Source organism: Lepidochelys olivacea (assembly GCF_965140295.1).
Source record: "Lepidochelys olivacea isolate rLepOli2 genome assembly, chromosome: 11".
NCBI lineage: Eukaryota > Metazoa > Chordata > Testudines > Cheloniidae > Lepidochelys > Lepidochelys olivacea.
This window is the reverse complement of record NC_140421.1, coordinates 41,634,172-41,659,448: the sequence shown is the minus strand read 5'-3', so window position 1 is coordinate 41,659,448 and position 25,277 is coordinate 41,634,172. Positions and strand designations below refer to the sequence as shown.

Sequence of the window (25,277 nt, the reverse complement as noted above, 5' to 3'; positions counted from 1 at the left end):
TAGTTTCTCGGCTAAAACACTGATTGTCCAAACATCAACTAAACAATATAAATATGTACAGTTATAACAAGTTGCTGTTTGATTATATTCAGAAAGATAAGACAGTTACATTTACAGGGAATCATTATGGCTTTTAATCATAATTCTGGATAAACTGAACAACATATTAAAAGAATCTTAACTATCACAGAGCTTGTCTACACAGGGAACTCAGAAAAGTTAATAAAAGATGTTAATTTAAAGTGGATTGGTTAAACTGCTTTAAATCCTTGTGTGAGTGCTCTTATTCAGACTCCACTTTGGAAGTGGATTAAGCTGAACTGACAAAGCCATTTTAATTCTAAATAAACTCCCTTAACTCATGTGGACGTTAACTAATCCACTTTAAAATTACACCTTTACTTAATTCAGATTAATTTTTCTGTGTATTTTTGTAGATAAGCCCTACGATTTAGAGTTTAAGGCCAGAAGGGACCATTAGATCATTTAGTCTGACATTCTGTATATCTCAGGCCATTAAATTTTAACCCATTACCCCTGTAGTGAATGGAATAATTTCTGTTTGGCTAAAGCACATCTTCCAGAAAGGCATCCAGTCTTGATACGAAGACATCAAAACCAGGAGAATCCACAACTTCCCTTGCCAATGGTCAGTCACCCTCACTCTCCAGTTTGAATATGTCTGACTTCAACTTCCTACCATTGATTCTTGTTATGCCATTCTCCAATAGATTAAAGAGCCCTGTAGTAGCTGGTATTTTCTCCCTGTGATGTGCTTATACACTGTAGTCAAGTCACCTCTCAATTTTCTTTTGATAAGCTAAACAGATTGAGCTGTTAAAGTCTCTTGAGCTAAGGCATTTTCTCCAGCCCCTGAAGCATTTTTGTGGCTCTTTTAAAAATCTGAATACCAGAACTAAATACAACATTTCAGTATCAGTCTCACCAATACCACATACAGCGGTAAAACCACCTCCCTATTCCTACTCGCTACTTTCCTGATATACAGTAAAAGCTGTGTTATCTGGCACTTTACCAACCAGAAAGCTCTATAAACTGGCATTTCTAATCTTCATTGAAAGTCTAGTTTGGTGCAGGGCCAGCAGGTTCCCTTCCTGGCTCTGAGTGGCTCCCCAGAAGCGGCGACATGTCCCTGTTGCTCCTAGGTGGAGGAACGGCCATGGGGGCTCTGTGCACTGCCCCCGCCCTGCACCAAGTGCTGGCCCTGCAGCTCCCATTGACTGGGAACCACAGTCAATGGGAGCTGCGGGGGCAGAGCCTGCAGGCAGAGGCAGCATGCAGAGCCACCTAGCCGCACCTCTGCCTAGGAGCAGTAGGGATATGTCGCTGCTTGCAGAAAACCGCCCGAGGTGAGCGCCGCCTGGATATGGCGCCCCGCATGCCCTCCTGCACACCAACCCCCTGCCCTGAGCCCCCTCCTGCATCCAAACTCCCTCCCAGAGCCTGCGCCCTGCACACACACCCCGAACCCCAGACCTGAGTCCCCTCCCACACCCAAACTCCCTTCCTCTTAGTTAACTAGAATTTTTGACTGACCGGAACCCCCCATACACCTAATATGCCAGATAAAGCTTTTATTATACATACAAGGATTGCATTCGTCCTTTTCCCCACAGCATCACTGGGAACTCATGTTGAGTTGCTTGTCAACTATGACCTCTAAATCCTTCTCAGACACACTGCTTTCCAGGATACAGTCCCGTAATCTATAGCCAGCATTCCTCATTCAAAGATGTATAACTTTGCATTTGACTGCAACAACACACATTTTGTTTCAATCGGCCCATCCTACCCAGATCACTCTGTACAACTTCCCTGTCATTTTTTTAACATACCACTAATCTTTATGTCATCTGCAAATTTTATCAGCAATGATTTTATATTAACTTCCAGATCACTGATGAAAAATGTTGAATAGAATCAGGATTAATACTGATCCCTGTAAAAACCCACCTAGAAAGACTCATATTCCATGATGATCGCCCATCATTTTTCTGAGATCTGTCAGTTAGCCAGTTTTTAATCCATTTAATTTTTTATAATCAGAAAAGCCACACAAAAGTCTAAGTCTATTACATCGATGTAGTTACATTTATCAACCAAACTTGCAATCTCATCAAAGAATGAAATCAGTTTTTTTTGACAAGACCTATTTTCAATAAAACTATGTTGACAGGAATTAATTATGTTCCCATCCTTTATTAACTGAATCCCATAGAAGCTTTTTCATTATTTTGCCCAGAATTGATGTCAGGCTAACCAGCCTATAGTTACCAAGGTCAAAAGTTGCTTTAAGTAGTTTGCATCAAATAATTAGCAAATCATGATACACGCTGCCAATTCATGTTTGTAGTGTGACATCTGCCATTGCTACCAGAGAGCAGGGTTTTTTCAAATTTTAAATCAAGCCACAAATATCTATGTTGGTCTGCAAACCTTTCTTAGCCAGGAAGCAAAATTATTTTTTTTAAAGTTTTTTTTAATAAAACATACATTTTTTAGAATTGGGTGAAATCTTCAGACAAAAATTTTCTTTGCCAAAATATGCTGATTTGGGTCACTTGAAACATTTTGTGAATTTGATAACTCACCAAATGGTTTAATTGACAAAACAAACAACAAAATCTCCCAAAATCAAAATGTTTTGTTCTGGCCTTTAAAAATGAAGCATTTTGATTTTTTAATTCAGTACAACTTCATGTTTTGAGTTTTACTTCAATTTTATTTAAGAATTAATTTTTAAAAGGTTTTATTTAATCTGGAAGACATTTTTAAAAACCACCACCACATTTTTGGTTTGCTGAAGATTTTTTTGTCATGGATCAACCTGAAATGAAATTTTGATTCAATTTTTTGGTATCGCCAGTGAACCAAAAAAAAACAAAACAAAACATTAAAAATCAGTTATTCCCACAGCTGTTTTTTAAATAAAATTAAGAAAGTTAATGAAAAAAATTAATCCAAATTAAAAACTGAATTTCTATCCTGAATTTCAATGTGACTGAGCATCCATATCTCCCATTGACCTCCACAGGAGATGTGGGGATTTGACATCTTAATTTGGACTGTCATCTGAAGTGGAAAACAATTATGCTCTCCAAATGCTGTCACATTCAAGACACCATCACATCTGAATATTTAATAAATGTAATACCCTTCAAATCTTTTTTCCTCCTCTTTAACTGAGAACTGACTCAAACGCATTTTGCAATTCTGGGGAGTAAGAATATTGTGTGAAAATCAGAAGGATTTAGTACTCGAAAGGCTGTCTAAGGATTCGACAATTCCCTGCCACAAGGGTAAGATTTTACTGCAGAGTTAGTCCAGCTGATTGACACCCAGATTAGCCTAGCCTGAGTTTGAGCAGTTTCATTGCATGACCCTATTCAAATTACTGCATTCTCACAGGTGCTGCACTCCCCCTGTATGTCACCAGGGCTTCTGGGGGTACATTCCATAGTTCTTTGTGCTGCAGTAAGCTGAGTTGGTCTATGATTCTTTCCCAGTGAATCATGGGAGAATTTGTCCATCCTTCTGGTCATTGGAGGAGGAGGAACTGTGGGAAGTCATTGGAGGACTGTTAGCACTTGAGTGATTTAGGACTGTGTCCTCACTGCTCAGTGAACCTGCAAGTGGAACCTATTCTATAGCTTGCACCCGCAACCAGATCAGTTGAAAGCACCATTGAACTTGGGTGAGGTTTTACTGTGTGGACATGAGGGGAGCTGGGGGTAACACCCAACTAAAAGCTGGGGCTAACTCTATGAAGACTTATACCATGGACAGTGCAGGACCAAGGCTGCTCCCTCAAACACAGGCCAGAAGTTAAGAGCGCAAAAGGAGAGTTCAACTGTTTCCTATTACTATCTGGTGATCTGTTTGGCCAACAGTACTAAATGGGACTGAATAGCCCACAGGATGCACCTTGCTCTTCTCCTCCAGAGCAGGGACGGATTAACTCTCCTGCGGGCCTGGGGCTATTAGATTTTGTGATCCTGTATAAAAGTCTTTTTCCCAATTTAAAACAAAATGATCACAATTATGGCATCGAGGCTATTAACGCTATACTAAACTTGCCTTTTAATTTACATAAAGCCGCCTGTGGTTACATTTCAGTCTTAAAACATGTAGACTATAGTTAATTCAGAATAGCCTACTCCTTACCTTAGAACAGCTGTTATATTAATTTCTTTCTGGGAGAAAGTTTGGGTGCAGGAGAGGGTGAGGGGTGCGGGCTCTGGGAAGGAGTCTGGTGCAGGAGGGGATTCTGACCTGGGGCAGGGAGGTGGGGTGCAGGAGGGGGTGAGAGCTGCTGGCTCCGGCCGGGAGGTGCTTACCACAGGTGGGTCCTGGCCGGCAGCGCAGCAGGGCTGAGGCAGACTGCCAGCCTGCCATGGCCCCATGCCGCTCTGGAAGCGGCCGACTGCTTTGCGCCCCCGCAGGGAGGGGAACAGCGTGTCTCCGTGTGCTGCCTGTGCCCATAAGTGCCGCCCCCGCAGCTCCCATTGGCCGGGAACCAGCCAATGGGAGCTGCAAGGACGGTGCTGGGGGTGGGGGTAGTGCGCGGACCCGCCTGCCCCCCCCGCCACCAGGGGCCACAGAGACGTGTCAGCAGCTGGCCACTTCCAAGAGGCCATGGCATGCAGGCAGCCTGCCTGAGCCATGCTGCACCGCTGGACTTTTAGCGGCCCGGAGATCGTGATCGACAGGCAGAGGCTCCAGGATTGACCAGTCGATCACGATCAACAGGTTGGTGACCACTGAATTGTATATAATTATGGATTTATTTTTGCGGGGCCCTCCCTTAGCCTGGGGCCCTGGGCTGCAGCCCCTAAAGCCCCTGCGTTAATCCGGCCCTGTTCCAGAGGGTCACTGTGGCAAGGGACCTCTGAGAGGGGTAAGAGGAAGCAGGGCAGGAAAAAAAAAAAAAAACAGGGAAGGAAGAATCCTGTGGAACAGATGCAGAAGACACTCAGCATGTTTAAACTCTAACAACCACCATTCAACTGGCTTAAATAACTAAAACAAAAAAATCCCAAGGAGGTCTTCCTTGATCAGGAACAGAGTGGAAAACATTCAGATATTATTAACAGTAATTTGTTTCATAGCAGAAAAAAAACCAGAAGTGAATTCTTACCTCCTTCTCTATTTTGAGCAGCTTCTTTACAGCCACCTCTTTGTCCTGTGATATCCATCGGGCTCGATAAACGCTCCCAAAACTCCCTCCACCACAGCTTTCAAAGAACTGCAAGTCATCAAATTGAATTTGCACAAATGAAGCACTGAGAGACGACATCTCATAATGACAAAATATACCACAACAAAATCTGTAAGGAGAAAAAGTCTAATTAATACGTCTGTTCCACAGAATTATTACACTCCTAACCATGCTTTAGATATCATAAAGCAAGAACCGATTGCCATAAACAAGTTACAGCAAAAACCAGTGAACAGATTAAAGGGAAAATAAAGTTAAGAAACTCACATGCCAATAGCCTATGCAAACATTTTATAGAGTTTGTCCAGACTCTGAGAAGCAGCTGTTTGCAGAGAAATGGTTAGAAATTTTCCTTGGATTTAGTGATGTTTCCTGCACACACTGGAGCAGCACTGCAAAAGGCTAGTGCGTCAACAGGTCCCCTAACATGAAGCACACTGACAAACGGGAAATGCACTTTCAGCTGGAGCTTGCATAGGAGTTCTGGAATCTGGAGCATGCAATCTCTCCATGTTGTGTGATCACTTCACAGAAAATATACATAGCCTAAGCAACTGAACATTCTGGCAGGAGTGCGATGTAAGCCTGAGGCCCATGTACTCTTCTCTGCACGCTGAGAAAGGTAGAAAGACATGGAAAAAGATGGCCAAAATAAAAATCTCTTCCCAAAGTAACTCAGTTATGCTTGAATGTTATAACAAAGCATAAGTGGAAAATAATTTCTCAGTTTTAATATGTGAAATCCTGAGCATACTGCCAAGAATGGATTTTACAGTTTTAAGAGATCATACCATATTTGTTGTCAGAGGAACAGAATGTCCTTCCAGTAGATTATTAGTGATAAATCCTATGGCTGTAGTAGATTTTTAAAAATGTTATTATCACCTAAGTGAGTGGCTGATCACTCACAGCCATCACATTTGTGGATTAATTTTGAATCTATTTTTATAGTGTTGTAAACTAAAAAGGTTTTGATCCTCAGTGGCGCTGCCAAGCATGTGGGATCCTGCAGTTCTTGCAAGGTTTCTATAAGATGATTTGTCAGAGGCTTGTCTACACACAAACTTGCACCAGTTTAATTTGCCCTGATTTATCTAAACCAGTTTAAATCCTCTGTGGAAAATTGTATTTCAGTTTAAGAGTGGTTTATTTTGATTTAGGTTAAACCAGTTCCTAATTAACTTCAGCTAAACCAAAATAAGTGTGCCCAGGCAGCCTCTGCACCAATTAAAATTACACCATGAGTTAAACCAGTGCAACTCTGTGTTTAAATAAGCCCTTATGTTTTCTATAGTACTCCTCAAAACAGGATCTAAGCATTGTGTACTGTCTGGGGCCTGGACTATCTTCTAGGTTACATGTCTGAATAGCGCCAAGCACAAACATCACTGATTGGGGTTCCTAGGCTCTACTGTAATACTAAAAAAATGATTATGGTCCCCCCCCCCAAGATTTCAATGCAACTGTGCTATGGACTTTAGATTACAGCTGACTAGAAATCCAGTTTCAGTCACTATTTGGTTACTGCAGGTCTCCAGCTGTGAAGCAGCAACTGGTTCTTTAAACATTGTCTAGGACTACCTGCAATGTCTTCTCGGTTTTCTTGCTTATTTTTAAACATTTTGACTATCCACTGACAAAGTCCTATAAGGCTGAAAGCATTGGTTGACTATTTAGTCCATGATGCAAGATACAACATAATACTTTTATCGAAGGCATTTTTTTCGAGAGGCAAATTTAGGACACAGAATTTAGAGACAAACATAGTTTATCTCCCAGACCATCTGTGAGGGAATATGGGTTCTTTTTCTTACCAAACCCTCTGAGCTGAAGTGAACTGTTGCTGGTGTGTTGTGAGCTGGGATGAATCTTAATTATGTGGCAACCTTTTTTGGTTGCTTCCCTACGCAGGTCTAGTGTTGTTATTGCATTTACTTTGGTGTTTATTAATCTTATGTGGCTCAAATCCTTTGAAACTGTGCTGTATATAGATGAAATTTAAAAAATTTTGGGAACAGAGATTGGTTCCCAACATTCCAGCCTCTTTTTGGATAAACTCAATTTTATTTTCCTGCTTCTTTGCCATCAGCCCCTTATTTCCTTGTGGCCAGAAACTGCCCATTTGTGCTCTTCCCTTCAATAGATTTCACAGCTAATTATTATTGTTTATGCAGTACTACAGGTATACATGGTGCTTTATAGGCAAATGAAAAGACAAGCTCCCTACCCTGAGGACTTACATCATAAAGCCACAGTCTTGCAAACACTGATGCACCTACTTAACTTCACTCACCTGAGTAGTCTCACTATAGACAATGGAATTATTAATTGCAGTAAAGCTACTTGCGTGCTGTCATAAATATAAAGGGAAGCGTAATCACCTTTAAAATCCCTCCTGGCCAGAGGAAAAATACTTTCACCTGTAAAGGGTTAAGAAGCTAAAGGTAACGTCGCTGGCCCCTGACCAAAATGACCAATGAGGAGACAAGATACTTTCAAAAGCTGGAAGGAGGGAGAAAAACAAAGGGTCTGTGTCTGTCTGTGCGATGCCTTTGCCAGGACAGAACAGGAATGGAGTCTTAGAACTTAGTAAGTAATCTAGCTAGGTATGTGTTAGATTATGATTTCTTTAAATGGCTGAGAAAATAGCTGTGCTGAACAGAATGAATATTCCTGTCTGTGTGTCTTTTTTGTAACTTAAGGTTTTGCCTAGAGGGATTCTCTAGGTTTTGAATCTAACTACCCTGTAAGGTATTTATCATCCTGATTTTACAGAGGTGATTCTTTTTTACTTCTATTAAAAGTCTTCTTGTAAGAAAACTGAATGCTTTTTCATTATTCTAAGATCCAAGGGTTTGGGTCTGTGGTCACCTATGCAAATTGGTGAGGATTTTTACCAAACCTTCCCCAGGAAGTGGGGTGCAAGGGTTAGGGGGATTTGGGGGGGGGAGACGTTTCCAAACTACGTTTTCTCAGGAACCCAGATAAAGTTTAGTGGTGGCAGTGGAAGTCCAAGGGCAAAGGGTAAAATAGTTTGTACCTTGGGGAAGTTTTAACCTAAGCTGGTAAAAGTAAGCTTAGGAAGTTTTCATTCAGGTCCCCACATCTGTACCCTAGAGTTCAGAATGGGGAAGGAACCTTGACACGTGCATAAATGTATATAGGATTGGACCATAAATTAGACAGAGAATCGTAAACAGGTGATGAAAAGTGGTTGAGCTGGAGATGACAGAAGGAACAGAAACAAAGGCAAAGGGAAAATACTCTTGGGGGAACAGGTACACTATTTCCTGTATTCACCATTTGCATTAATAGCTGTCAGAGCTACCTAATTATTTTAAATTATTGTAGAACCTACAGATCCCATAACCCATACACACAGAATAAGTTACCCACACAGCTTCTCAAAAATTTACTAGCACAGAGCAAGATCTTATACTATTAAGATTTTGCTATTTAGACAAAATATACCTCTCAACATTTACTAGTATATCACAAAGGATAAATAAAACTGAATCACAGTTGTCACATAACTGAACAATGTACATTTTGTGATGCTTTTCATTCCCCTTTGTTCACTCACTCACTAATTCCCAAAATCCACAATAGGTCTTTCCCCATCAATGAAAATGTCTCAAAGTTATTTTATGTCTCCCTAACTTTACTCCTTTCCAATGCAAACAGTTTATCTGCTACTGTCTACAAGCCTAGAGACATCTGAGTCACTGGCATACTATATCATTAAGACATTTTAAAGATGACACACTGGTTCATACTGCATTCTTCAAAATATATTTTCCAATGAGCTCATGGGAGATGTATGCAGGTAACTGCTATTAATACAGGTATCTGTAATTAATGCCAACATGAGTTATGCACAGTCGCCCTCTTCTGGATGAGAGAATAGACCTATTTGACTGTTATTTCATATCTACAGTATAGCTACAAAACAGCTAATTGTCAACTGGAAAGATTAATCCCTTTGTTTTGTGGGAGAAAACAATTGTTTGGGTGTATCTGTTACTACTATATGAGTATTACACGTCATTATTAATTAACTTGTTGTCATGTTTTAAGAGATACTTTACAATTGTGTGCCAAATCTGGGTTTATACAGTGGATCAACAGAAAATTCTTATAGTTCGTTAGGCCCCAGACTGAGTTTTTATACTTCTACTCCAAAACAAGTGCTTCACTCTTCTACTCTTGAGCACTGCATTTTCAGATCTTTTCAGACAAGAGCATCTTTCATTGTAACAGTTTTCTGTTTTGCTTCTTTCAAAAAGAACTACCACAATAGCCTGAAACTTTGTACTCCCCACAGTTCTATCATTCTAGCTGTTATTGTACTATAGCGGTGGGGGAAACTATGTTAATTGGCTTTGTTGTCTATGAAGCGAAGCTGTGGCAGCTCAGTAATACTGTGAATTGTAAGTATTTGAAGCAATGGTTCAGTCATTTTCTCTCTCAGGTATTTCTAAAGAACCTATCACCTTATGAAAATAAAGAGTTTTCCTTTCTTGAACTTCAATTTTGATTTCTATCAGTTAACATGAGCTGGAAGTAATACAACCCAAGAACTGAAGCCATCTTCTCTTTTGAAAGTTATTTTTTTCCCTCCTTACAGCAATTTCTGCAGCGATCTTAGAAATTGTTGACTTTTGCACCAAAGAGAAGAGGATCTAAGGAACATTCTGTTGCACTTTAGATTTCTATTTTAATTCAGTAACTAGCAGTCTATTATTGTATGTCGCTTTGTATCCAAATTGTTCGGCAACAGCATGATCAGCTCAATACAGTAATAAATTCTCAGCATGCTTAACACCATCTGATAGCTAGCCACTGATGTCCACATTTAACTATGGGCCTCATTCACTTCTAAGTAGGAATAACCAACCTATGAAAGACAGCTCTGTTTTGAAACTCAGAATTTCCTCCAAATTCTTCCATTGGGAATGGAGGCACAAAGGATGGTTTGCTCTCTCCCATGTTCCCTTAACACACGGATCTTGTGGAATCCACAGAAGACAAAAGACACCCGTCAGATGCCCTCTGCCTTCACTCTGTCATCGAGTCTCACTAGCTTCTACAAAGAGAAGTTTCCTGGAGTTGGATCTTCTCTAATGAATGAGGGAGTCCTGTAGCACTGAATAGGAAAAACAGTGCAAATTAATTCTGTCTCAGTGTGTTTCACTGTTAGAGAATGGAACCTGATGAAGCCCACCCACTTCCCCTGTCTCTCCAACTCTGCAAAAGGGCTTGCATGTGTTGGATGGGGAAATGCTACAGAGGCAGAACTCCCCTCTTCGGTATGTGCATAGGGAAGCACAGAGCCCTAATATTTTATCAGTTACTATTTATATTGTAGATCGAGTTGCCACTGATGGTTTAAATGTGAGAGACACAAAAAGGAACAGGATTAGCACAACTTGCACAATATGTCTGTGTCCCAATATACTGGTGTTAGATTTGTGTGCATTTATAATACAGAGTACTGAATCTGTCCTGTTGCACACATCCCTGGAGCTATTTTAATATTCAATTGTTTGGATTACTTCTAGCAATCCCATTGCAAATCATCATAGCGAGCTACTAAATTATTCACTCCCCTCACCGCACTTTCTGATTTTGTAACACGGTCAAAGTAGTTTTCAGTGTTTTTTTGGGGTCACATACTGCCAACACTTTGCCAATAAAGTAGGACTACATTTGTACTAGCTTAAAATACACAGTAGCATGTGCCAAGATTCCTTATTTGGCAAAACAGTTCCTTGGCTTTCAAGATCTTTGGCCATCCATTTTTAGACCATCCTCAAGTCTGATACTCTGATACTGTCTCTAGTCCTAGAAGAGGTCAAATATATTCCATTCAATAGCAAAATTTAAAAATTAAAATAAAAACATAAAAAGGAGTTGTCCATTGCCTTGTCTGACTGGAAAAGGGGCAAGGAATCACTGTGGTAATCTGTTATTACAATTATGTAATTTATGTAAGATTACATTTATGTAATCTTCATTACATAAAGAAATAAATAATGCAGGAAAAACTCTGTATATAAAACAGAGCCATCATCACCCCATTGTTTATGATAAACATTAAAAGGATAAGATGTAAACTCCATGCAATGTTCTAAAATAAACATTTTGCTAACCTTTCTCTAATTCTTACAATAAATTAAGACAAAATCAACACTGTGCACACCTTTATCACATGATTAATTATAGTTCTACCATCTCATGTGTCTGAAAACTAAGGAATTATAAAACCTCTGTAATTTATTTCTAATTTTGTCTGAATAGCTGAAGTTTATATATCTGTTAGTTTCAGAGAATGATCACACAATTTAGTGCTCAGTTTAAATGATTCAAAACTATTCTATTTTAGATCTATATTGCATTGCATGTGGAGATTTAAGACTCTTCATGTTTCATTTTAAACAGAAAATATACACTCAGAGATACTAAGTCACTTGCACCATTTTAGTTACTTTACACTATTATTTCCCAACACTGTATTCAACAATGTACACAACATGGGTAAGGAGTTTACAATACAAGGCTTTGATTCTGCAGTCAGATCTGTGGAGCCATGGGCCTCCACACAGGCATCAGCATATCTGATTCCAGGATCAATGTCTACATATTTTGTCAGGGTCTTAATTTGTTTAGCTTCATTAGTCTCAAGAAGCCTGATCCTACTCTCACTAAATTCAACCATGCAGGACTGGGCCCTAAAGATGATTCCAAATCACCACCCCACCGAGCTACATCTGTCCCACTTAATCCAGTATTTGCAAATTAGTTCTGCTTCTGAATTAAAAAATTAAATATCCATTGTATACTGATGGTTAACCACTGAACCTCTACAAGAATCATGCTGGATGGAGGGGTTTATGGAAGAAATATAAAAGTAAAGTCATATTCGAGGCAAGAAACATTACAGATGTAGAAATACCACAGCACAGAAACAAAAAGACAAGAAGAATATATTGCTTTGCTGGAGGGTGGGGGGAGATGAAGGTTAAGTTCAAGTGTTCAAACTGAGGGAGTGCAAAATGCTAGGAAAAGGCAGCGTGTGTTCAATGTGTATATAAAATGAATTCACTTGAAATCTCATTTAAAAAGGGGAGAAAAAAGGAGAACTTTCTCTTTGTTAAATGTTAACTGTCCAAGTCCTACATATAATCAGAAATAAATATTATTTTTAAAGGTGAATTTCTTATTCTGAGTGGTTTGTTATATCACGGTATACCAGCACACACTCTCTCTCTGCCACTCACAAAACATTAATAGGACCTAACACTTATAATGTAAGCCATTACACTTTAATGCAGTTCTGGGGAACTATATATGTGCCCTTACCAAAAGCAAAACCAAAACCAAATGCAAGGTTTTTGTTTTTCAAAGAAATTGGCCTCCCTGGATGCTGAGCAGAGGACTCAGCTCCAAGGAGGAAAGGTCAGGTCACATACTGGCATACAAAAATATCTCCAAGGACTTTCAAAGTTGCTATGGCTTAGAGGGGGGGACATGTCAGAACAAGAAGAGGAAAGAGCAAATGGCATCCTTGTGCAGAACTCTGATTTCAGTTGAAATCAGAGGTCAGTGGAGTTGCACTGATTTACACGGTGCAACTGAGATCATAAGCAGGACCAGCGGCCAGTCAGAAGGAAGCAATCATACAAAAGTTAGCTGTGTGTGACTGAATGCCAGGCTTGCAGGGGAAGCGTAGCTCTTGCCTCCCTTGCTCTGACTGCCAATGCTGAAAGTTACAGGGGAGCAGGGCTGGAGTTTTGTTCGTTCCTGGCATGGGCTGGGCTGGGCTAGAGCCGCAAACCCGCCAGGGCAGCGCTCTCCCGCCCCCGGGCCCTCCCCAGGGGAAGGGTGGGCTCGGGACAAAACCGCAACCCCAGGGGCGGAACTGAGGCAGCTTGACCCCAGCCCTCCGCTGGCGCAGTGAAGCCGCGGCTCGTCACCGCGCGGGTCAGGGAGCTGGCTCCTGAGGGGCGGCTGTGCCCGGAGGCCCGCCGAGCGTCCCGGGCGGATCCGTGAGAGGTGCCGCGGCCAGGGGCTCCCCGCCGCCAGCGAGCGCACGGCTCCGGCCCCCTGCCGGGAGCAGCCCGCGGCGCTCTCCTCTCCCTACCTTCTCCCCGGGAGCCCGGGCCGGCGGTGCCCGTGCGCAGCCAGCCGCGAACAACTCACCTGGGCGCTTGCGGGGAGGCTGGAACCGGCGTGACCGCGTCTGCCGGCGGGGTGTCTCCCACGCTTCCGGTGCGAGTCCAGGAGTCAGCCACACACCCCGCCTCCGTGCAGCCAGCCAGCCGGCACCACCCCGCGCGCTGCCCCAGCGGGCAGGGGGCCCGGGCACCACGCCTGTCACACAGCGAAGGCCCTCAAGCGAGGAGCTAAGTCCCCCCCCGCAAGCCCAGCCCTGAAATGAGAGACACCGAACTGTGGGGCAGAGACAAAATGGGAGCGGGAGAGAATCCTCCACATGCAGGGTGCGGCCAAGCAACAGGACGGGGAAGTTTCAAAGCGGACAGGTCTTTAGCTGTCCCAGACTTGAGCCTTGTTTTCAAAATGACTAGTTCCCCGGAGTTAAAGAGAGCTGAGGAAAATAAGGAACCCGCACTCTGGCAAGTAACCTGTACAAGCCCAGGAAGAAGTTGGGAAGCGATGTGCTGAAGACGCAAAAACTAACAGTGACTTTGGTTTAAAGTCCATCAGAGGCAGGAAGCCTGCCAAGCAGGCAGTGTGGACAACAAAGGTGCTCAAGCAGTACTCTAGGACGACAAGCCCGTTGCATCGGTCTTCACTACAAGGCTGCACAGGGCAGATACCCACATCAGAGGTATTGTTTTTGGGTCACAAATAGGAAGTACTGTCCCAAATAGTAGAGGTTTTAGAACAAATTGATAAGCCAACCAAAATAAGACACCAGGGCCAGATGGTATTCACCCACAAGTGCTGAAGAATGCAAATATGAAATAGCAGAACTGCTAACTATAGTATGTAACCTAGCACTGAAATCAGCCTCTGTACCAGATCTCTGGATCGTAGCTAATGTAACAGTGATTTTTAAAAAAGGATTCCAGAGGAGATCCTGTCAGTTGCGGGCCAGTGAGCATAACTTCAGTACTGGGGAAACTGATAGAACCTATAGTAAAGAACAAAATTATCAGAATTGAGGAAGAGTCGAGATGGCTTTTGTAAAGGGAAATTGGGCCTCACCAATCTTATCAGAAATATTTGTGAGAGTCAACTAGCATGTGAATAACAGTGATCCAGTTGATATACTGTACTTGAATTTTCAGAAAGTCTTTGATAAAGTCCTCACAAAAGGCTCTTAAAGAAACTAAAGGGCCATCAGACAAGATGGAAGGTCCTCTAATGCAGTGCTACTCAAAGCGGTGGTCCAGTCTGAGAGCCATCGGCTGCCGGTCTGCGCGCACATTGGAAAAAAGAATTGCCGGTCCCCCACATCAGATAGCTTGAGAAGCACTGCTCTAATGGATCAGTAACAGGTTGAAAGGTAGGAAACACAGGGTAGGAATAAATAGTTTTCACAATGGAGAGAGGTGAGTCGTCGGGTCTCCCAAGGATCTGTAGTGGGAACTGTGCTGTTCACAGGACCGGCTTTAGGCACCAGCAAAGCAAGCACATGCTTGGGGTGGCACAATTCCAGGGGCGGCATTCCAGCCATCCCTTTTTTTTTTTTGGCTTGGGCAATTGCGCTCTCGAAGCTTGAGGCAGCAAATTTTTTGCTTGGGGCGGCAAAAAACCTAGAGCTGGCTCTGGCTGTTCAATATATTTCCTAATGATCTGGAAAAGGGGGTCAACAATGAAATAGCAAAGCTTGCAGATGATACAAAATTATTCAAGATAATTAAGTCCAAAGCAGGCAGGGAGAAGTTACAGGGAGATCTCACAAAAGTGGATGACTGGGCAATAAAATGGCAGATGAAATTCAGTGTTGATAAATGCAAATTAATGCACATTTGAAAAAATAATCCCAACTGTACATATATAATGATGGTTTCTAAATTAGCTGTTCCCACTCAGAAAGGATCTTGGAGTCACAATAGATAGTTTTCCGAAAAGTTCCACTCAGTGTGCAGCTGCAGTCAAAATGCTAACATTATGTTAGAAAAGGGATAGAAAATAAAATAGAAAATATAATGCCACTATCTAAACCTATGGTGTGCCCTCACCTTGAATACTGTTTCCAGTTCTGGTTATCCCATCTCAGAATCAAGATAGTGGAACTGGACATGGTTCAGACAATATGATCCAGGGTATTAAATGGTGTCCATCTGAGGAGAGACTAAAAATATTAGGATTATTTATTTTAGAAATGAGAAAACTAAGAGGTGATATGACAGGTCTATAAATCATGAGTGGTGTAAAAAAGTGAATAGAAAAGTGTTTGTGTTCCCTTTCCTACAATAGAAAAATGAGGGGCCATCCAATGAAATTAATAGGCAGCAGGTCTAATAAAAAAAGTACTTTTTTTACACAATACACAACTAACCTGTGGAACGCATTGCCACAGGATGTTGTGATTGCTAAAAGTATAACTAGGTTCAAAAAAGAACTGGATAAATTAATGGAGGGTAGGTCAATCAATGACTATTAGCCAAGATGGTCAGGAATGCCATCCCATCTCAGGGCAACCCTTACTATGGATCCCTCTATAATTGCTCTGTTCTGTACACTCTTTCTGAAACTCTGCCATGGGCCACTGTCAGAGACAAGATACTGGGCAAGATGGATCATGGTCTAACCCAGTACGGCAGATTTTGTATTTCTATGCAGTCAAGCACATCTATTATCCATCCCTCTGGCCAGGACAATTTATCCTTTCATTGATATAAACGTTAAATAAGAGGAAACTGAGCTGAAAACACTTAAGGTTGTGAATGAAGATCAAGTTCCTATTATTCAAGTTTATAACTTATCATTCATATTATCAATTTTCACTTTCCTGTACAGCAGCTGCACATGTTTAAAAAACACCTTATACTATGGACTGAATACTACAGAGAAGCTATAGGTAAAATTTGTTTTACAGTTACAGCTTACGTTGCATTCAGCCTCCTAATTTCCTCTCTACACAAAGCACAGAAATGAACATACAAATTTGGTCAGCTGTCTGCACGTGCTGTTTGGCTCAGAAAAACATAGTTTTTCTCAATTAACAATAAATGGGAAACTTTATTGCAAATTGATATTAAGCTGTCACATTTCTAAGGAGGTGACAAAAGAGTTTGAAGCAAAGAAAATTGTTTCCAGTCAGGAATTGCATTAAGTGGGTGTGAGTGTACCAGAGGGAAGGAAGGTGTGGCCATTAAGGCATGGGACTAGGATTCCGGAGTTCTGTATTCCAGTCCTTGGTTTGCCTCAGACTTCCTGTGGAACTTTAGGTGAGTCACAAAAGGCCTGATCCAAAGATGCTGAACATTCACAGCTCCCATTAAAGTTATTGGGAACTGAGAATGCTCAGCACCTCTGAAAATCAGTTAATGGGATAGCAATCCTTAGAAGAAGTGTTGAAAGGCTAAATGAATTAAAGATGATGAGGCATTTAGACACCACAGTACATGTAGATCAGTATGGGACAGAGGCAGATTGGAACTAAAATGAGGGCCAGTCCAAAGGCTCCTCCTGATTGTGTGAGCCCACAAATACATCATATTGTGTTTGGTTCAAATTCTATTACAAGGAAGATGAAAACACATGAAATAAAATGTTTGTTCATTTTTCCCTCCTTTTACCCCTTCACACTCATTAGAGCTGTTGCTGAAAGCTATAGTTACAATTCCAACTCATACTGTAGCATAGATTTTAAGTAATGTACAAACATTTTTCTCTATATTATGCAAGAGAACAATATGAAAATAGCATCATATTTGAAATAACGAGATTGTCTGAAACCACAGTGGTAAAGCTTGTGATGAAACTTGTGAGAGCTGGGGACAAAGCATGCCTGTGGAACAATCTTCAAGAGCAGATCAGATGAATCCATCTTTAGGAGACCTGCAAAGCCTTCCTCTTTGAGAAAGCCTTTCCACAATGAGTGACAGTACAAATACCTCCTTATGTACCCAGCTCACACCCCATAACAAACAAACAAACAAACATACCCTACCCCAAGAAGAGTTTTGACCCTGAAAAGTGCCAAAGGGTATGTCTATGCTGCAATATAAGCCCTGGCTCAGACTCAGGCTTGAGGCCAAATCCCACTTCTGTCTGCATGCAATTCTGTCTGACTCAGGCCCAGGACCTTGGGGTGGGGTTCAAACCTAGGTCCCACTAGGATTCAGGCCCACATTCCATCATTCTGCAGTGTGGATGCAGCTCAGGCCTGGGGCCCCCAACTCCGGCCCTGAGAGTCCACCAATCTGTTCTTTGTCCCATCTATCCCAAGAGAGGCAATCAACTCCCAGAAAATGGAAGCTCCGTTCCTTATTCATGTACAGCAGCTCAGCATTTAACCTTTCCATTTTATTCTGATTGCTGAGCTGCAAACACAGTGAACCTTCTGCATTTGCCATGGCCACCAACTGGAAGAAGTCCTTTGCCAAACTGGCTGCTTCCTGGTCATGGGACCTCAGCAGATTTTGGTAAGAGTTCCAGGAACAACCACATGTACCAGGAGATAGGAAAGAGGCTGGTGGCACTGAAGATTCTGCAGACTGATGACCAGTGCAGGGAGAGGATAAAGCTGATCAAGACCAACTACCAGAAAGCCAGGGATGAGAATCACGCCTCTGGGAGCTCACCGTCATCCTGTCCCTTTCACAAGGAGTTTGGATGCTGGATACTGAATGGAGCAGAGCCAATAGTGCTTCATGATGGTCTGGTTAGGCAGGATGGCAACCTTCTGCCCCCAAATCCAGTATAGGACTGGAGGGGAGCCCGAAGGCACCAGATCAGGCTAGCCAGGTAACTCTAGTATTGGAACCGGTCTCCAAGTAGGCTTTACCGCTGAAGCAGATGCAGCACATCCTGGGTCCTTACTCGGAGGAGCTTTTTGATGCCCCACCCAAGGAGCAGCCTGCAACAGAACTGACAGCAGAAATGGAAGGGACAGAACTTTATTAGAAACTTGCACATTCTTGCTAAGATGTGCCAGGGTGTTAAAAATAAGAGCCTCATATTGCCTTCCCTGTTAGTACACCACTCCCTACTAACACAGCAATGTAACAAGCCGCCAGCAAACAGCTGGCAGGAGGTTGAAATGTAGTCCATTTACAAACACAGTCCATGTAAGCTAAATGTGGTCTATAATGTGACAAATCATTTGTCCGAAATATGGCTGGGGAGTTGTATGCTGTCCAGAAATGTGCTGGGGATGATGGTGGTATGGCTGTGGAGTTCTTTACAAGTCTGTATTAGCATGTGTGCTTGCATGCAGTCATACAAGGCTGTATCAAAAGCCGTGGGGAGACAGGAAATCCATGCAGATGCTAACACAGCATCCTGTTGATTGCCCCATGAATTTTGCCCAATCCTGGGTGATGATAACTGCAAACTTTTCCTATAGCAGGAACTCCAGATAGACGGTCACATTTCAGGGAAGGGCGTATTTTCCAGGGCCACCTTCACAGCTGATCAGCTCGTTCCACGTGTATGTGTGCTGTTCAGTCACCTTAAGTTTGACTATTTTGATGGCATAGATGGCTGGCTTGCCACCAGAAGCTTGGAATAAAATCTCTTTGCCATTCAGGAACCACAAGAATTGTCATGTTCTCCAAAATGTGGAGTGCCTGAAATGATAAAGACAACTTATCTAGTATGCCGTGGCCACCTCCCTTCCCTCATAGTCCATGGTGGTCTGCAATTTTTTTTTTTAAAACTTGCTATTTTTAACTTACCATTCTCTGTGTACTCTTTTTTCTGTGCAATTAACCCAGTTGTGTCCATGGAGCTTCTAGGATCTGAAGTGTTCCTCTCATAATATATTGAAAATCAGCTTTACAAACTATCATTTTTGTCCTTGAGATTCCACAAGGATTTTAGGTTTTTTGTGCTCATGCACTGAACCATTTGTAAATCACTGAGACAATAATGTTCTGTTTTATGTCCGCTTGTAGGAACCTCTACCTCTGCTGGCTGTTGTACCTCGTCAGCTCTCACACACTCCAGCACACTGGGTCTCTGTACTGTCACAGACCGGTCCAAAAGGAGGTTTTTCCATGATGACCCTATGATTGACATTCTGGAAGGGCCAACAAGCAGGTGCAATTCCAAAGAGAGGAGGTTGCACAGCAAATGGGAAGGCAAGTGGAGAGGCAAGTAGAAAGGTACCAGCAGGCTGTAGAGCTTGAGGATAGAATTGCAGCTTGGGAGTAGATACTTGCATCACAGTTCCTGGAACAAGAATATCACGTGAGGGAGGAAGACAGTTCAGCAGAAAGAACTGTTTGACTGGCTGCTTTCAATAATGTCTGGAAGAGTGCAGGCTCCTGCTTCGCCCATACCCCCGCCTGCGTCCCCCCCACGGTATCATGCAGTGCACACCAGGAATGCTTTGGACAATTCTATGGTTAGAAGACTGGGATGTAACAGCAGCTGGAGAGGACAAATTTACCCCCATTAGACTTCCACTCCCATGGCGACCCCCGTGTCTGCCTCCATACTCCTGTGCAGACCCCCTCCCTCTTGTGGTCCGCCACCTCCTGACAGGCCTCTACACCCATGCAGCAGCAGGTAGTGCGAACTAAACACACAAGAAAGGGAAAGGAGAACATGCCAGGGGACACAAAAAATTAGGGGATTTTTTTGATGGCACTGTTTGCACTGTTCAATGGTTGGTTTATGCACTTTGTTTTCTTACTGGTTGTGGTGTTGGTTTATTACTCGGTGTTCCAGTGGCAGCTGGCCTGCCTGGCAATACAGTAATATTGTTATTTTTGTAATATAAATAAAGGCTTTTATTTTATTAAGGAAGACTATTGCCATCACTACATGGCATCTTATAATGTGTATTTTGAATACTAAAGATAAATACCAGGTAATTGTATCCAAACACAATTTCTCAATGCATCCATGTGTATCAATTAATAATGTAAATGCACAGTTCCACCCCCACATTACATTAACAGTCATGTCATCCAAAATAAAATTCATAACAATCAGTAGTCCCCCACATTTACTGTGTACAGTGACAGATGCATCTGATGAAGTGAGCTGTAGCTCACGAAAGCTTATGCTCAAATAAATTTGTTAGTCTCTAAGGTGCCACAAGTACTCCTTTTCTTTTAGTAACAGTACTGCCTCCCCACCCCTGAATTTCATTGTATGTGACAATACCTCATTTACTGCAAGCATTGCTGTACAGAAATATTCTAACTTACTATTCTCCCTCTTCCATCGGCCCATTCAAGTCCATAATGTGGGAGCACAGAACGTCCCTAATTTCTTTTGCCCATGTGCATTCTGCTCCAGCGATGCTCAGTGCACTTTAGGGTGGAGTGTACTGGTTCAGCAATCCATTACTGTCATAGGTCCGTTCAGGGACAAATGGTTCACCTTTGGCTTCACAAAGATTTGGCTTCACAAAGATGAGCAAGCAAGCCACAATAATGCAAACAGCCTTGATGATACCAGCATCCAAACTAGTCTGTAGACAGCACCAGCGGGATTTCAATCTGCCAAACGTACATTCAGCTACCATTCTATTAAGACTTCTTTTGCCAGACCTTCTGAGATCACTATATGGTTTCATAAGCCCAGACAAAAGGGGTTACACGGGGTCCTTGTTGGGGGTTGGTTGCGTGCTCCTGGCTGGTGGTGCTGTCTGGTGGCAGTACTCTGAGGCATGATGCCTAATGGTGAGAGTCCAAGGGTTGATTTCTCTGGCTGTTACAGCTCGAGATAGTGTCACCTACTGACAAGAGTCCAAAGCTGCTCCACCTAGCAGCTACAGTTCCGGGTAGTGTTACCCACTGGTGAGAGACCAGAGGTCATCTTGCCTAGCAGCAATAGTTCAGAGTAGCATCGCTCACTGGTGAGAGTAAGAGGGATGGTAGGGGAACCTAGACCCACCCTACTCTACCAGATTCTGACCCAGGGCCCTTCGAAGCTGCAGCCCTTGTACAGGGCGTAGGGCCTGATACCACTAAACATGCTCCCTAGGTCACTTTCTACCATTGTTCCAGTCCCTCCAGCGGCATCTTGGACTGGAGGGACTGGACTTGGACTTGGAATCCCTCCTGTTTCCTGCTGATCCATGTCCTGAGTCTCCTCCACTGGCAATGGCAAGTCATCACCTTCAGCTCCTGCAGTCAACAGGCTTCCAGGGGTTTGGCTATGAGGCTTGGTCCTGTTGGCTTCCCAGCAGGAGGCTGCTGCACCTGACTACTCTCTTCCGCAGTCAGCTGATACGGAGCTGAGTGGCTCCCTTTTAAATGCTTCCTCCACGGGAAGCATGCCTAACAGAGGTGAGGGGGTGTGATCTCTTGGGCCCAGAGCAGCTCTTTAACCCTCATCTCACCAGTGTGCGGTTGGTACACCCCTTTACAGTCTCCCAGAATAATGGTAGGGACAGTAACTCCAGCCTGCCATGAAGGTAGACTCTTGATCAGCGGAAAACCCTGGCATCATGAACCTTTGCAGTGCAGCCTGCACTGGTGTTCATAAATTGGCTCTGTGGTCCACAAGGGCATGCATAACAATGGAGCAGTACTCTTTGTGGTTACTGTACTAATTTTCTCTCTGAGGAGGGCAAACTATGGGCACGAACCCCATCAATGACCCTGACACAGTGTAGAAAACCAGCAATTACTTCAGGAATGTTATTTATGCCCATTACCATTGGGTAAAAGGCTGATCGCCTCAGAAATCTCCATCACCATTTCACCCACAGTTGATTTTCTAACACCAAGCTGGTTAGCAATGGACCTGTAGCCATCTAGAGTAGCCAGTTTCCAGACGGTTATAGCCATGTGCTTCTGGACCAATATGGCTGCCCTCACGCATGTGCCATTATGCTGGAGGGTTGGGGCAAGCTGCTCACAAAGCTCCAGAAATGTACTTTTCATGTGAAAGTTCTGGACCCACTGCTCGTCATCACAGGTCTGCATGATGATGTGATCCCACCAGTCTGCACTTCTGGCCCTGATCCAGAAGTGTCGGTCTACATAGGTGGCATCGGCGGCTATACTGAAGTCACAAGCAGCGTCAGGCAGTGTGAGTCTTCCATGTCTGTATTGTCCTCCTCTTCCTCCTGCTCCATCATTAGTACGGTCAGCTGCCTTCTGAGAGGCAGAAAATGCTGCCAAAATGTCTAGCAGAATCTCATGGAAGCTTAGTCTGTTCCCTGAAACAGGAGCGAAAGACCAAGCAAGAGAAATTCTTTAGCTGGTGGCTTCTCCATGTTGCTGGCTCTGGTTGCTGGGAGAGGGCAGATAAAATGATGGCTCAACAGGATATGTGACGTGCCGTGACAGCTGGCTGAGCTGTGTGAGGTCAAGTTTTCCCACACTGCACCACAAAGGGCTAGAGCAGCCAAATTTTGGGAGGACGCTAGGTAGTCTGGAAGATGATTGGTTGGACTCAGGGCTTCATATGCAATGTGATGCTGGAACCTGGTGTGGTGCCTGGGCTCAAAAATTCTTAACCGAGGGTCACCAATGACTGCATAGATGCTCAAGACCTGGGCCTTCAAACCCAGGGTCCATGGACTAACCCTGGTCCTACATTACAGTGTAGACCAGGGGTGCCAACCTGTGGCTCCGGAGCCACATGCGGCTCCTTGTAGAGGCACCGACTCCGGGGCTGGAGCTACAGGCACCAACTTTCCAGTGTGCCGGGGGGTGCTCACTGCTCAGCCCCTGGCTCTGCCACAGGCCCTGCCCCCCTCCACCCCTTCCCGCCCCTGCCCCTGAGCCTGCCATGCCCTCTTTCCTCTTTCCCTGCCCCTGAGCCTCCTGCACGAAACAGCTGATCGGGAGGTGCAGGGAAGGGGGGAGGCACTGATCGGTGAGGCTACTGGTGGGCAGGAGGCGCTGGGAGCAGGCGGTGGAGCGGAGCTGATGCGGGGCTGCTGATGTATTATTATGGCTCTTTGGCAATGTACACTGGTAAATTTTGGCTCCTTCTCAGGCTCAGGTTGGTTACCCCTGGTGTAGACATACCCAGAGACTCTGAGAAGTCCCCTAGAGACTTCCCTATTGCTAGTGATTTTACATGGAAGGAGCTGAGGCACTACAGTCACAGGCAGAAGTATAAAGTCCTAACATGATAGACGGACAGACTTGCTTAGCCCTTCATTCTCTGGCAAAAGGTAAATTGGGTTTCATGCAATGAGTTCTATTACTCTGTGTGATATATGTTAATGTGTCTTGAATGAGATACCTAGCTTCTGCCCGCTCTGTGTATACATGAAAAAGCCCACATCCCTTTTGTATAAGAGCACGTCTTTGCTGAGACATCCTGGGCTCCCTCTCCTTGTTGCTCAGTGAGCTGTGTGACTTTTGTCTGCCTGGTTGATGCCTTACATTCCAGAGGTAGCTGCATTTCAGTGGTGCTCTGTATACACAGGCTTATGCAGAAATTGCTGGGTGAGGTTCTATGGCCTGTGCCATGCAGGAGGTTAGACTAGTTGATCATAATGGTTGCTTCTGGTCTTAAAACCCATGCATCTATACATTTTGTGAAGTGTTTCCTGATCTTTTGGGCTGAAAGGCATGATGTATTATTACAATACATTAAAAAAACCGTGATGAACCATAAAGAGATGTACAACATCACATGGAATCATATACATTCATTGTTCATCAAACTGATTCACAAAGCAGTATGGTATTGAAATGAATCAAAGAAATATACAGCATACTCAAGAGGTGAATCAGGTGATTATGAATTACAATTGTTTCACATACAAAAATATCCTTTATCCAGGATATTTTATTTATCTGGAGTCAATAAGAAAAATAAAACAGATGAGGAAGCTCACATATGTGGGGGCAAGAGTGAAGCATATTTCTTATGGTGCAGCTCAGTGATTACCCTGATCCTTCTGAGTCTACATCCCATTAAGGTCCTAAACTCATAAGTTCTATATGTATATGAGACTGCTGGGAAAGTCGTCAAGTACACATGAGTTACAGTGTCTTTACTATGCTGCTGATACCCTACCCTGCTCTATCATATCCAGCCTTGCCAGGGCAATGAAATGAATGATCCAGTGTCTATAGGACACTGTGACCTGGATAAGGGCTACTTGGCTGTAGCTTAAGCTAGATCATCAAAACTGAGATATTGTTGGTAGGTTTGGTGACACCACCGGAAAATAAATGATCAAGAATTATATTGTGCTGCATTGGATAAACCAGAGCTAATAGCACATGCAGATCACATGAAACTCATGCTCTGAGAGAGCAGAGGCGCTGTATATTTAATATTTTAAATATTGTGAGTAACGTGTTTATCCCTTCTGTCTAGGCAATATGACCTCTCCCACATTGTCTCTCTAGTGTGCTGGGATGGACATGACTACAACAACACTGCATACAATCCTTTACCGTGTACTTTCAAATAGGTGAGCAGAAAAGTCAGTAAAAGCAAAGAATTAGGTTTTTCAGAAAGTTCCGTCATATCCATATTTAGCAGTTAGAATATATTATAATCCACCTCATAATGCTTTATTAGGACTACCAATTCAGAGACTAATGGGCAGAAAACATAGTGCCAGCATCTAGCCAGCGTCTGGAATCAAAGACAATTAACCCTGATTAGATACAGGAGAGCTATATGCCAGAAAATTAGAACAGAAGAAACACTAGACAGGAATGACAGCTTCCCCCCATTACAAGTGGGAGAGAATGTTAGTTTCTGAACAGAAGGTGACCAGCAATCTGCCAAGATATCAGGACCTGAGGGTCACTCCTTAGGGAGCACAAGACAACAACAGAAAACCAAGGAGGACACTGGCTATATTTCTTAAGGACATCTCCAGAATGCTTCTGACAGTGCTCTTATGCAGACAGAAGTAACCCACATATTCACCCAGTCACTGACAATGAAAAACAGA

The 25,277-nt window shown here is 43.1% G+C and overlaps 1 protein-coding gene across 2 annotated transcripts in view; it reads right to left on the bottom strand.

Annotated features, from left to right (window-relative positions):
* The window catches only part of MAP3K20 (mitogen-activated protein kinase kinase kinase 20), a 125,989-nt gene extending 112,454 nt beyond the window's left edge, over positions 1 to 13,535 (bottom strand). The window contains exons 1-2 of one of the 2 annotated variants that reach the window (XM_084643368.1): positions 13,442 to 13,535; positions 5,159 to 5,348 (exon numbers count right to left, since the gene is read on the bottom strand). In XM_084643368.1, coding sequence (XP_084499494.1) covers positions 5,159 to 5,317 — 159 coding nt within the window. In that variant the 5' untranslated portion in view covers positions 5,318 to 5,348; positions 13,442 to 13,535. The remainder of the gene's footprint in view (positions 1 to 5,158; positions 5,349 to 13,441) is intronic. The other variant, XM_084643367.1, reaches the window with a different exon arrangement.
* Between the last annotated feature and the right edge of the window lie 11,742 nt (positions 13,536 to 25,277).